Source organism: Pelophylax lessonae, assembly GCF_965119305.1.
Source record: "Pelophylax lessonae genome assembly, chromosome: 13".
Lineage (NCBI taxonomy): Eukaryota > Metazoa > Chordata > Amphibia > Anura > Ranidae > Pelophylax > Pelophylax lessonae.
Genome location: NC_138780.1, coordinates 178,518,507 through 178,531,579, shown reverse-complemented (window position 1 = coordinate 178,531,579; position 13,073 = coordinate 178,518,507). Strand labels below are relative to the sequence as shown.

Sequence of the window (13,073 nt, the reverse complement as noted above, 5' to 3'; positions counted from 1 at the left end):
AGCCCAGATCTGGACACCGAGGTGGCAAGATGCTGGCTACTCCAAGTAAAAGTTGGGTGGATTTGTTGAGGGGGGCACCCGATAGGTGAGCACAACTTACTCAAACATATATTAACCACATATTGACAAATTCAAATAATTTTATTAAATTGTTAAAACAGTTTAAAAAGAGACAAATTTCTCATAATGGCAAATACAACATATCCATGGTAGTCTCAGCCAAACAACGGGACGGGCTGACGCGTTTCGCCCTTGAACGGGCTTTCTCAAAGACCGCGTTGAGTCCCAGGTGGACAATACATAATGTTGAAAAATGCTGAGCAAAGGTGCTGGAGAGTCAGGAGGTCCGGTCATATATCATGCACATAGTTCCATACCCATCCTTAAGGGTCAAGGCAGGAGGGGCTCATAGCCCAGGGATCCCGAGAATTGGGACAGTCCCAGAGGGCGGGGTGGCTGGGACTGCAGCTGAAGCTTTTACTTTCACTTTGAGACTTGGATGATGCATTCAGAGTGAATCCCAGGGTTTTGTATTGTGGGTGGACGAAGCAGGACATGCTCTTTGAAGGATTAGCACCTGGAGCAGAGAAAGAGATGGAGGGCATACAGAAGGCTTTGTGCGGCGCCTAATCTGTCATGTATGGTATCCAAGAGCCCAGTTAGAAAAGCTACCTTTGGTAGTTTGGGTGTCTGTCCCTCCCACAATGGGGAGATTCCCCTGCAGTAGTTTTGTATCTCAGCCCCTCCAAAAATATTAGATACAGAGCCTTGAAAAAGTATTCACACCCCTTAAAATTTTCCACATTTTGTCATGTTAAATGTAGGGGGAAAGTTTCCGCGCTTTTGGAGAAAATTAAATAAATAAATGACTGCAGCCTACCTCAAAAATATAGATAACTATATTTGGTAAATGTGAGGAAAGGGGAGGTAATATGGCGCTGTCAGGCTAATAAATAGGAAAAAATAAATAAATATGTCTTAAAGTGCACTGGTGATAAGTGAATAAGAACCAGAATATATAAAGCTTCATATAGTGAATCCTTAAAAAGTGTAAATAAGTTTGAATAAATTGGTTATAAAATGTGTATCTATATAATGATAAATAAATAGAAAAAATTTTTTTAAGATATAGATGATACAAATTCAATGTGTAATCTTAAAAATATATGTATAACTATATAAAAGATTTAAAGTGATGTTGTAAAAGTCTTCCATATATACTTAAAGTGCTAATTAATCAATCAGATATATATTGTGCTAATGGGCCAAACGGTAAATAACTTTGTATAAATCTGTGCACATAAAAAATCATAAATAGTGTCCAACAAATAAGATAGCATAAATAAATAAATAAATATAAAACGAATATATAGGAAAAATTGTCCATATAAATAGCCGAATATAGCAAATATAATCGAGTCCCAAAAAAAGGGGGTGATGAAGTAGGGATTTGACAGGATAAATGGATTACAGGACTTCCAGAATGATGGGGGTGCTCAATACAGGAATCAGTGCTCCCCTCCTATTATTCCCGCACTCACCAGATGATGGTACCCCCACAGGGGTAATAAGCGTTTGGGGTGACTCTTGGAGGTCCCTCCGAAGGTTGGCTAGTAATCCACTTAAACCCGACTTCGTATCCTATTCCAGGGAAATTTGATGGAAAATCCCTCCTCTTAGAGTACTCCAAAAAAGTTTGAGAGATCCGGATGAGGAAAGAAAGAAGGGCTCCAATAGTGAAGTATTGTAAAAAATTTGGTGCTTTATTAATATAAAATAACAATACTCACATTAAATAAAAAACACAGTGCATGTATGTCCTAGGGACCGCAACACCCTCGTGTGGCGGTAGTTCCGGGACGCGGTGCGTTCCACCGGCCGGATGTGCGTCTCAGTCAACAGGAAGCGGAACTGACGTAACCACGCTCTACGCGTTTCGTCATCAATGACGTCATCAGGAGCAGCGTATGGTCACGTCAGGTCCGCCTAGTGTTATACTTCCTAGTTGCCAGGCAACGTTAATTGTAAATACATGACCGCCAATAGCAAAAAACCTCTTCGGCGCGTCATGAGTTGCCGGGCAAGGACATGTTTGAACATTTAGAGAAAAGGATTAAAACAGACATAAATTCTATTGGTTAAAAAATAAATAAATAAAGCATCATCTGTTACTAAGTGGAATTGAACTTAAAATTTTCCACATTTTGTCATGTTACAATCAAAAACTTAAATGTATTTTATTGGGATTCTATGTGATAAATCTACACAAAGTGGCACATAATTAGTGAAGTGGAAGGAAAATGATAAATGGTTTTCAAAATTTTTTTACAAATAAATTTCTGAAACGTGTGGCGTGCATTTGTATTTAGCCCCCTTTTACCTAAAATCTAGTGGAACCAATTGCCTTCAAAAGTCACCTAATTAGTAAATAGAGTTCAAAAAACCAAAAGGACAAAGGAGTTGCACTAATAGAGCTCAACACTGGTTTGTGAAAACTTGAAAAAATCTTTATTTGGAACATGCAATGTAAAAAGACCAGTCACAAAGATAGTAACTGGCTGAACATAATTAGTAAATAGAGTTCACCTGTGCGTAATTTAATCTCAGTATTAATACAGCTGTTCTGTGAAGCCCTCAAAGGTTTGTTAGAGAACCTTCGTGAACAAACAGCATCATGAAGGCCAAGGAACATGCCAGACAGGTCAGGGATAAAGTTGTGGAAAAGTTTAAAGCTTTGAACATCTCACAGAGTACTGTTCAATCCATCATCCAAAATTGGAAAGAGTATGGCACAACTGCAAACCTACCAATACATGGCCGTCCACCTAAACTGACCGGCCGGGCAAGGAGAGCATTAATCAGAGAAGCAGCTAAGAGGCTCATGGTAACTGGAGGAGCTGCAGCGATCAACAGCTCAGATGGGAGAATCTGTCCACAGGACAACTAAGGCCCCTTTCATGCCGCCTTTCAGGACAGGTCTGCCTATCAGTTTTTTAGTTGGACCTGATCGGATGCTCCATTCACCTCTATAGGGCACCGGTGTTAACGGTCACATGTCTGCTGACACCTGCTGCTATCCGATCCTGTCCGTGAAATCTAGACGGATGGTAACCCTATTTTCCATCCGTCTGGCGGATGGGATCGGATAAAAACGGACAGGCGGTCGGTAGGTGTGACGGAAAACAAACACAGCACATCACCCTGAACACATCATGCTTTTCTTCAGCAGGGACAGGGAAGCTGGTCAGAGTTGATGGGAAGATGGATGGAGCCAAATACAGGGCAATCTTATAAGAAAACCTAATAGAGTCAGCAAACAAGACTTGAGACTGGGGCGCAGATTCTCCTTCCGGCTGGACAACGACCCTAAACATACAGCCAGAGCTTCAATGGAATGGTTTATATCAAAGCATATTCCTGTATTACAATGGCCCAGTTAAAGTCCATACCTAAATCCAATTGAGAATCTGTGGCAAGAATTGAAAATTGCCGTTTCAAATCTGATAGAGCTTGAGCTATTTTGAAAAGAAGAATGGGCAAAAATTTCACTCTCTAGATGTGCAAAGCTGGTAGAGACATACCCAAAATGACTTGCATCGAAAGTCAGTTCTACAAAGTGCTACAAAGTATTGACTCGGGGGTTGAATACAAATGCACGCCACACTTTTCTGATATTTAATTTAAAAAATTATGAAAACCATTTATCATTTTCCTTCTAATTCACAATTATGTGTCACCTTCAGTGTCGGTCTATCGCATAAAATCCCAATAAAATACATTTATGTTTTTGGATGTAACTTGACAAAATGTGGAAAATTTCAAGGGATATGAATACTTTTTCAAGGCACTGTATTTCACCCAGTAGCTTGTGTTTCCGCCTTTCCAAAAATGATGAGATTCCCCATAGAAGTTTGTTTCTCTTCCTCCTCTCTTCTTTCTCCTTGCTTGAGTCTCCCCCTGTCCTCTCTACCTCCTCTTTTGTTTCTCTTCCCATGTTTCTCCTGTCCTCTCTACTTCCATCCTTCTTCCTGCTACAGTGCCTTGCGAAAGTATTCGGCCCCCTTGAACTTTGCGACCTTTTGCCACATTTCAGGCTTCAAACATCACGTTATAAAACTGTAATTTTTTGTGAAGAATCAACAAGTGGGACACAATCATGAAGTGGAACGGAATTTATTAGATATTTCAAACATTGCTAACAAATAAAAAAACGGAAAAATTGGGCGTGCAAAATTATTCAGCCCCTTTACTTTCAGTCCAGCAAACTCTCTCCAGAAGTTCAGTGAGGATCTCTGAATGATCCAATGTTGACCTAAATGACTAATGATGATAAATAGAATCCACCTGTGTGTAATCAAGTCTCCGTATAAATGCACCTGCACTGTGATAGTCTCAGAGGTCCGTTTAAAGCGCAGAGAGCATCATGAAGAACAAGGAACACACCAGGCAGGTCTGAGATACTGTTGTGGAGAAGTTTAAAGCCGGATTTGGATGCAAAAAGATTTCCCAAGCTTTAAACATCCCAAGGAGCACTGTGCAAGCGATAATATTGAAATGGAAGGAGTATCAGACCACTGCAAATCTACGAAGACCTGGCCGTTCCTCTAAACTTTCAGCTCATACAAGGAGAAGACTGATCAGAGATGTAGCCAAGAGGCCCATGATCACTCTGGATGAACTGCAGAGATCTACAGCTGAGGTGGGAGACTCTGTCCATAGGACAACAATCAGTCGTATACTGCACAAATCTGGCCTTTATGGAAGAGTGGCAAGAAGAAAGACATTTCTTAAAGATATCCATAAAAAGTGTTGTTTAAAGTTTGCCACAAGCCACCTGGGAGACACCAAACATGTGGAAGAAGGTGCTCTGGTCAGATGAAACCAAAATCGAACTTTTTGGCAACAATGCAAAACGTTATGTTTGGCGTAAAAGCAACACAGCTCATCACCCTGAACACTCCATCCCCACTGTCAAACATGGTGGTGGTAGCATCATGGTTTGGGCCTGCTTTTCTTCAGCAGGGACAGGAAAGATGGTTAAAATTGATGGGAAGATGGATGGAGCCAAATACAGGACCATTCTGGAAGAAAACCTGATGGAGTCTGCAAAAGACCTGAGACTGGGACAGAGATTTGTCTTCCAACAAGACAATGATCCAAAACATAAAGCAAAATCTACAATGGAATGTGTCAGGGCACAAACACCAGGAGAAGGGCTCTAGGACCCAACAGCGCTATCAGCACTTTGGCAGGAGAAGGACTTTAGGACCCAGCAGCACTACCAGCAATTTACCTGGGCCTATTTAAGGAAACCTGCCAGTGATTTTAGTTGCTGGTTGATCTTCAGCTCCTCCAGTGTGTTATCCCTGTGATATTCCAGTTCCTGTCTCCTGTTACCAACCCGGCTTGTCCTTGACCTGTCTCCTGATTGCTTCCTGTGTTTGACCTCGGCTATCCACCTGACCACGCTTGCTCTGATATCCACCTGGCTCCTGATCTTGGCTATCCACCCGACCACGTTCCAGTCTCAGCATTATCCAAGTCCTGCAAACACCTCACGGGAGCCACCTGTCTGCTGATTCCACTCCAGCACTCCAGCTGTACTCTGGATCCTCCTGCACACAATCCAGAAGGCGACCCGTGCTACTTTGGGCCTGACCTCTCCTGTTCTCATCCTCAGGGGGGTCTGGAACTTAGCCGCAAGGGAAGCCCTCTCTCTCCATTGGCCTCTAGCACCAGGTACGTGATAGAATGGTTCACAAATAAACATATCCAGGTGTTAGAATGGCCAAGTCAAAGTCCAGACCTGAATCCAATCGAGAATCTGTGGAAAGAACTGAAAACGGCTGTTCACAAACGCTCTCCATCCAACCTCACTGAGCTTGAGCTGTTTTGCAAGGAGGAATGGGCAAAAATTTCAGTCTCTCGATGTGCAAAACTGATAGAGACATACCCCAAGCGACTTATAGCTGTAATCGCAGCAAAAGGTGGCGCTACAAAGTATTAACTTAAGGGGGCTGAATAATTTTGCACGCCCAATTTTCAGTTTTTTATATGTTAAAAAAGTTTGAAATATCCAATAAATTTTGTTCCACTTCATGATTGTGTCCCACTTGTTGTTGATTCTTCACAAAAAATTACAGTTTTATATCTTTATGTTTGAAGCCTGAAATGTGGCAAAAGGTGGCAAAGTCCAAGGGGGCCGAATACTTTCGCAAGGCACTGTATATTGGCTTTGAGCGTCAGTAACAACTCCTAAAATATGGTAAATCAGCATCAAACTTTTATTTTTGACAAAAATCAAGAAACATTGTCCATGGATGGGTTCCTAGACAGACACATTAGAGGAATAAAATGTCAAAGATTTGGTTCGTGTTCAGACATCCGCAAACTGGACTGGGATTTCCCAGCAGAACAGCTTCTTGTTTTCGGCATCACGCAGCTGCCAGTGAACTATCACCCTCACCTGCGGGCAAAGACACAACAACAGCTCAATCACTGCGACGTGGAGAGAGGTCATGTGACCATAGAACGGTGGTAACCCTGATGTTTCCTGGATGCCCAATGTGGGTATGAGATAAATTAGTTTTAATGCTAGTCTATGTCAGCCTTTTTTCGAATGGGGTGCCTTCAGGTTTTTTCAGAGATGCCTTGGCAAAATGCCTAAAAATTGCCCATAAATTGTATACAAACCAGTGGCTGGGTCAAGCCTGCCTTTAAGTTACACAAAGCCACAGGTTTTCATTGTGGACCATATCCCTTCTAGCCGCCAGTGTCTTAACAACCAATGACATAATTGGTTAAATGGGAGGACGTTGGGCGCCAGCACAGCATTCTTCTTTGCCCCTCCACTGCCCCTTTCCACTGCTCTGGGGTCACATTTACTGAGTGAGGGAAAGAAACTGAGGGAGAGGAGAAATATAAGAATACTAGTCAGTACCTGTGTGTACACATGTATTTGCTTTGGAGGAATAAATCACCTTGAGGCCCCTTTCACACTTATGCGACACAATTTTACGACGCGATTTTGACGCGACTTTGCCGCGATTTTGAAAGCAATGGCTATGGCTATATACCTCAAAACGCATTAAAATCATGCCAAAGTAGTGCAGGAACTACTTTGAAGTCGGTGGGACTTCAAAACGCACAGATATGAATGGGGCTCATTGAAAATAAAGGAAAACAACTTGTCATGCGATTTTGCGGTCCAAAATCGTGGGACAAGTCGCACTAGTGTTAAAGGGGCCTTCATGTTGGGTGTACTAAATGTGTGGATGTTGCTTCATTATGTAAAACCATTATTTAATTTTTTTACATTTTAGAATGAGGCTCCTCGTGCATAATTTTAAGGGTCAAGGGTGCCTTGACTGTAAAAAGTTGGACTGGTTTTTGTGATAGGTCTGTATATGCAGATAGGGAATCCACCAACAGTGACCATTCAGTGTCCTGAATTGATTGTCAGGACCATCTTCCACTCATTTGTTGTTTTGTCCCCTCCATGTTACTAGAGATGTGTACTATCCCATGCACTGGCTGCCTTTCATGGGTTGGCATCACTTAGGAAGTTCGATAAAGGGAACCTGTCATGTCAGAAACATGGGTACTACTTCTAGACCTAACTTCTTACCCAGTCATCACCTTCATGCTCCAGCTTCTTAAAGTGGTTTTAAAGGTAGAAGGTTTTTAACCACTTAAGCCCCGGAAGATTTTATCCCCATTCCGACCAGGGGGTATTTTGCGATTCGGCACTGCGTGAATTTAACACACAATTGCGCGGTCGTGCGACGCTGTACCTAAACGAATTTGACGTCCTTTTTTTCCCACAAACAGAGCTTTCTTTTGGTGGTATTTGATCACCTGTGCGATTTTTTGATCACGCGCTATAAACAAAAAAAGAGCGTCAATTTTGCAAAAATAGCAATATTTTTCACATTTTTTTTATATGAAATTCCCCCAAAAAAAATGTAAAAATCAAAATTTTTAAAAATTTTCAGCCAATTTGTTTTATGCTACCTATGTTTGGTAAAAAAAAATCGCAAAAAGCGTATTTTGATTGGTTTGCGCAAAAGTTATCGCGTTTACTAACAAAGGGAAAGATTTTTGTCATTTTTGTTGTTTTTTTTTTTAACGCGTAATGGCGGCGATCTGCGATTTTTTTTTTTGCGGTACTGCGACATTGCGGCGGACAGATCGGACCCTTGACTGACATTTTTGACACTTTTGGGGTTACCAGTGACATTTCTACAGTAATCAGTGCTATACATATGCACTGTTACTGTAAAAATACACTGGTAGTGAAGGGGTTAACTTTATTTGGAAGGGAGGGGCTGTGTGTGTCCCTAGGGGCGTGGTTTCTACTGTGATTGGCTGTGGCTCTAGCTGTAAGGACACTGATCAACGGATCTACATACTAGATCCGTTTTATCAGTGTCTTTGCAGCGAGGAGAATGACAGGCAGTTTGTTTACACAAGCTGCCTGACATTCTCCCTCTCCCCCGCCGATCGCCGAGTGGCCGGCGGACATCGGGTCCGCTGGTCACACGCGCGGGGGGGTCCGTGACCACGCGGGAGCGGGAGCGGGAGCGCGCCTCCGGGGGCGCGCGCTCGCTCCCTAGACCCTCACAAGCAAGCAACGTAGCCCTACGTTAGTTTGCCTGTGAGGGGCTGACCGCCGACGTAGATAGTCGTGCGGCGGTCGGCAAGTGGTTAAGATAAGATAAAACCTTTTTTTTATCTTTGAAGATAAAAAACCTTCAGTGTGCAGCAGCCCCCCTCCCCCAATATTTACATGAGCCCCATCTCGCTCCAGCGATGTCCACGAGAGCCTCAGCCATCTGGGACTCTCCCTCCTGATTGGCTGTGACACAGCAGCGGCGCTATTGGCTCCTGCTGCTTTTAATCAAAGTCAGTTAGCCAAACAGGAGTGGGGGCGGGGCAGAACTGTGGCTCCGTGTCTGAATGGACACACAGAGCTGTTGCTTGGCATGGGTGCCCCCATAGCAAGCTGCTTGCTGTGGGGCACTCGACAGGAGGGAGGGACTAGGAGCGCCTGCGAGGGACCCAAGAAAAGGAGGATCTGAGCTGCTCTGTGCAAAACCACTGCACAGAGGGGGAATGTATAATATGTTTGTTGTTTTTAAATAAAAAAAAAAAAAAAAACAAGACTTTAGTATCACTTTAACACCTTCCCACTTGGCCTATACCAGATTGACGGCCAGGCGGGTGCTTTCTCCTTCTGAGTGGACGTCATATGATGTCCTCTCAGAAGGGGACACGCAGTCCACCGGACACAGCTGATGACTGATCAGTGTACCGACTCACTGCCGCTACTATGTGACCAATCACAGCAGATAACATGACAGTTAGAAACAATGGATGGCTTCCTTTCATGCCATCCATTGTGTATAATTGTGTTGCTAGCTGTGATTGGTCAATGTGATCACATGGTGGTGGGCCAATAACAGCCCATCTGTACCATTTGATTAGCTCTGGACAATCACAGCTAATCACAACTAAACAAACTAAATCCGTTGTATTCAGTAAAATGCTTATAGCAATGAAATTCACTGCTATAAACAGTCATAATGTGTGTAATAAAAAAACCAGATCACTTTGCTGAGTAGTACAATGTTACTATTGTAAAATGATATTGCTCTGGTGTGTTAAAAAAAAATGCAAAAAAATGTAATAAAAAATGAAAATGTTATTAGGGGAAGCTCCACTTGTTCATACCCTCCCCCCTCCACTGCCACACTTGGCACTTGGGGGGGGGGGGGGTAAGCAGGTACCTAGTTTTGACAGGTAAGATTATTGCACGGCAATTTATGTCATGTTCAGCCAGTCCTCCTTCCCTCCACTGCCTTCTGGGACCTGTGTGTCCCAGAAGACTGCGGGGCCATTCAGAAAGCGAAGCGTGACTCGCGCATGCACATTAGGGAAACGGGCAGTGAAGCCGGAAGGCTGGTTTCCCTTACTTGCAATGCCGAAGCCTGCACCCGAAGATGATGGATGAATCTGCTTGAGGTGCCAACATCGGGGGATCGCAGTATTGGGTACAGTGTTGCATGACCACGCAATTGTCATTCGAAATGCGACAGAGCTGAAAGCTGGCCTGGGCAGGAAGGAGGTAAAAGTGCTCGGTATTGAAGTGGTTAAACTTATGGGTCGATGGCTTAGAAGATGATGGCCAGACAAAGAACAAAGTAGTAATTTTGACCCACCTTCATCTCTACAATGTATTACTGTAGTTTGTATGGTGGGTCAGTGCAGGTTCGGAGATGTAGTCTCTTGGTACCTATGTACCTGGTTTGCTCTAAAGCAATGAAAATAATGACTTTCCAATGTGGGAATTTTATAGCAAGTTTGGAATTTACAGCAGGATTTTGTAGCAGTTTGCAGGAACATTTTTCAGAGCCACCTCTATGGTAACACATTTTCTAGCATTCATCTATTAATGTAATACAAACACAATTCTACTTACGTTGGGGTACTCTGCCGTGATAGGCAAATTGGTGACGTAGTTGTAGGTTACACCTTCCTGCAGGGGGCAGGCCACTCCACTCTTACACCCGTCTGCTTCTGGCAGGGAAAGGGGTAAAGCTAAAGCAAGAATTAAACCGTAGGCTTCAGCGTTGCAGTTTGGAGTTGCCTTACCTGGCGGATGAAACAGACATGGTCACTAAGTTGTAGAGGCAACACCTCCACACACATCCCACCCCTACAGCACCTTTACACACAATGCTCATACAGTGTCTGCACATACACACCACAACTCCGTACATCACTTCTACACACACCCAGGGCTGTCCTTAACACAGGGCAAAAGGGGAAGCTGCCCCGGGCCCAGTCAATGTTGTGGGGCCCAAAGCAGCTGCCCCTTCAGCCCATGCTGCCTGCAAATAGTTGATAAGTGTATTCCAGGGGGGGCTCCAAGAAAATGTTTGCCCAGGGTCCAATCAATATTAAAGACGGCCCTGCACACACCATGCCCCATACAGCTCCTGTATGAACACACGTTATGCTCCCCTACGTGGCCGCCACACACAATGTGCACCTGAGCGCCCACACACCAAGCACCGTACAGTGCCTCTACACACATCACACTTACCACTGGTGAAGGTGACATTGACGGTGTAGGTGCTGCCTTTTATTAGCTTACACGGCTGCATGGGACATGGAGACACGTCCACCCTTAGCAGATTCCCGTTCTCACCACCTGCAATGATGCAATGATAAAACAGCTAGTCAAAGGCCAGCAACGTGCTGAGATTATTATTTTGCATTAGCTGACCCTCATTCCATACTCCACCCTCAATTCAGCTTGGCGTAGATAAGAAGGAGACAATTGGCTGATACCATCTTATAGCGGAGTTCCGGCCTCAAAATCGACAAAATGGATTTTGGGCCATCCGTTTGCTTAGTGTCACCTGAAAAACAAATGGATAATCACAATTTTTTTTTTTGTTTACTTACCTTGTTATTGAAGAAAATATACTCACCTTTCTTCCTCTTCCCCCCTCTGTGGCTGTGGCCCGCGCCATCACTTCCTCCTTGCATTGTGCCTGCACTGGCCCCCGCTCGTCACTTCCGGTGCAGGCGCGTAATTCCCTGCTAAACAGCTTGTGGGCATGCCCAGAAGCTGTGCAGGGATGACGTGCATGCCCCGGAAGTGACGAGTGGGGCGGGTGCAGGGCATTCTGGGACAAGAGGACACGGAAGAGGACGCGCTGGCTTCAGCTGCCCACACCTGAGATGGCAGCGCTGGAGAATACATTTTCAAGGTAAGTATTTCTTCTAAAAGATAAGTGCAACCTATGACAGTTCAGAGGCTTTCCATTATGGAATGTACTAGCCCTGACTGTCCCAGGGGTATTTTTATCGAAATTTCACCCCCGAGGCCAGAACTCCGCTTTATGACATCAATACCGACTCACCACAGTCATCGTACTCCAGCGGCTCCCCAACAACGACAGCGAAGATGGTCAGTGGCAGCAGCAGTGCGATGTGACCCAGCGACATGGTGACAGCTGAGGGGAGACAATCTACGACCACAAGTTCTCTGCTTCTCTCTTATTCACTAGACATGTGCAGAAGGGAAAAATGTGTTTAGATAGGGATAGATACGTTATGTTACTAATTTTGTTTTCGCTGATTAGTTTCGGAGTTCGTTTCATTTTATTTTGTTTCATTTATTCATTTTCTAACGAATTCCAAATTTTTGGTGTAGCACTACTCCCTTGGGAGCTACTGAAGACGGGTTCCCCTGGGTTACCATTAGCAACAGTAGAACAATCTGGCATGTTTCCAAGTGTTTTTACCTCAAACAAGGACCAGTCCAGTTTCTTTGGTTTTTAGGTTTTATTGAGAACTTGGGTAGAAGAAGTAATGAGTGGGATACTCCAACAAACTGAACTATGCACAATAGGCAGGGACAATGCAAAAACGCTGACTGACGCTGGTTAACGCTGACTGACGCTAGTTAATGCTGACTAATGCTCGTCACGGCTAGGCCGCTTACTTTACTTTTCGTTTGACTGTGAAAGAGTCCTATTAGCTTCCTAAGGTACTCCTTTCCTGAGGTAGCTGACTTGTAATGTAGACTGCACTGCTGAGCAACTTCAGGGCCCTTTCCTTGTGCCCCCTTTTTACCCCTAATCTTCAGGGTTTTACAACTTGGCGCCCACTTTACAGTAACACACCGGGTTAGCTGGCTTCTTGATTCCCTGACCTCTCTGGAGTGGTCCCCTCTCTTAGGCAGTCCAATGGGCAGATGCTTGAGTACTCCCGATACTGTTTTTCCGGAAGTATTCTGCCCAGCAGCTCCACTTGGTCAGCACACACTGGATCCTCTCAGCACAGCTCAACGCCTGGTGCCTAGGCCAAATGCCTGGACCACCTTCCTCACTTCAGCAGGAGGAGTGACAGCTGTCCACCTCCTCCTGGGACTTTGCTCCCGCCAAAAGACACCCTGTCACATGCCCCCTCAGGATTAATTTGCAATCCCAGGATGCATTGCAGCAATGCCCACCCACTGGGACAGTCATAAACCCTGGTGTGCTATTGGCTAGGTTTCC

General features: G+C 44.3%; 1 protein-coding gene across 1 annotated transcript in view; it reads right to left on the bottom strand.

Moving 5' to 3' along the window:
- Window positions 1-12,022, bottom strand: part of NPC2 (NPC intracellular cholesterol transporter 2) — a 59,929-nt gene extending 47,907 nt beyond the window's left edge. Inside the window, exons 1-2 of the mRNA XM_082242695.1 lie at window positions 11,934-12,022; window positions 11,108-11,215 (exon numbers count right to left, since the gene is read on the bottom strand). Of these exons, the coding sequence (XP_082098821.1) occupies window positions 11,108-11,215; window positions 11,934-12,018 (193 nt within the window). The 5' untranslated portion in view covers window positions 12,019-12,022. The remainder of the gene's footprint in view (window positions 1-11,107; window positions 11,216-11,933) is intronic.
- Between the last annotated feature and the right edge of the window lie 1,051 nt (window positions 12,023-13,073).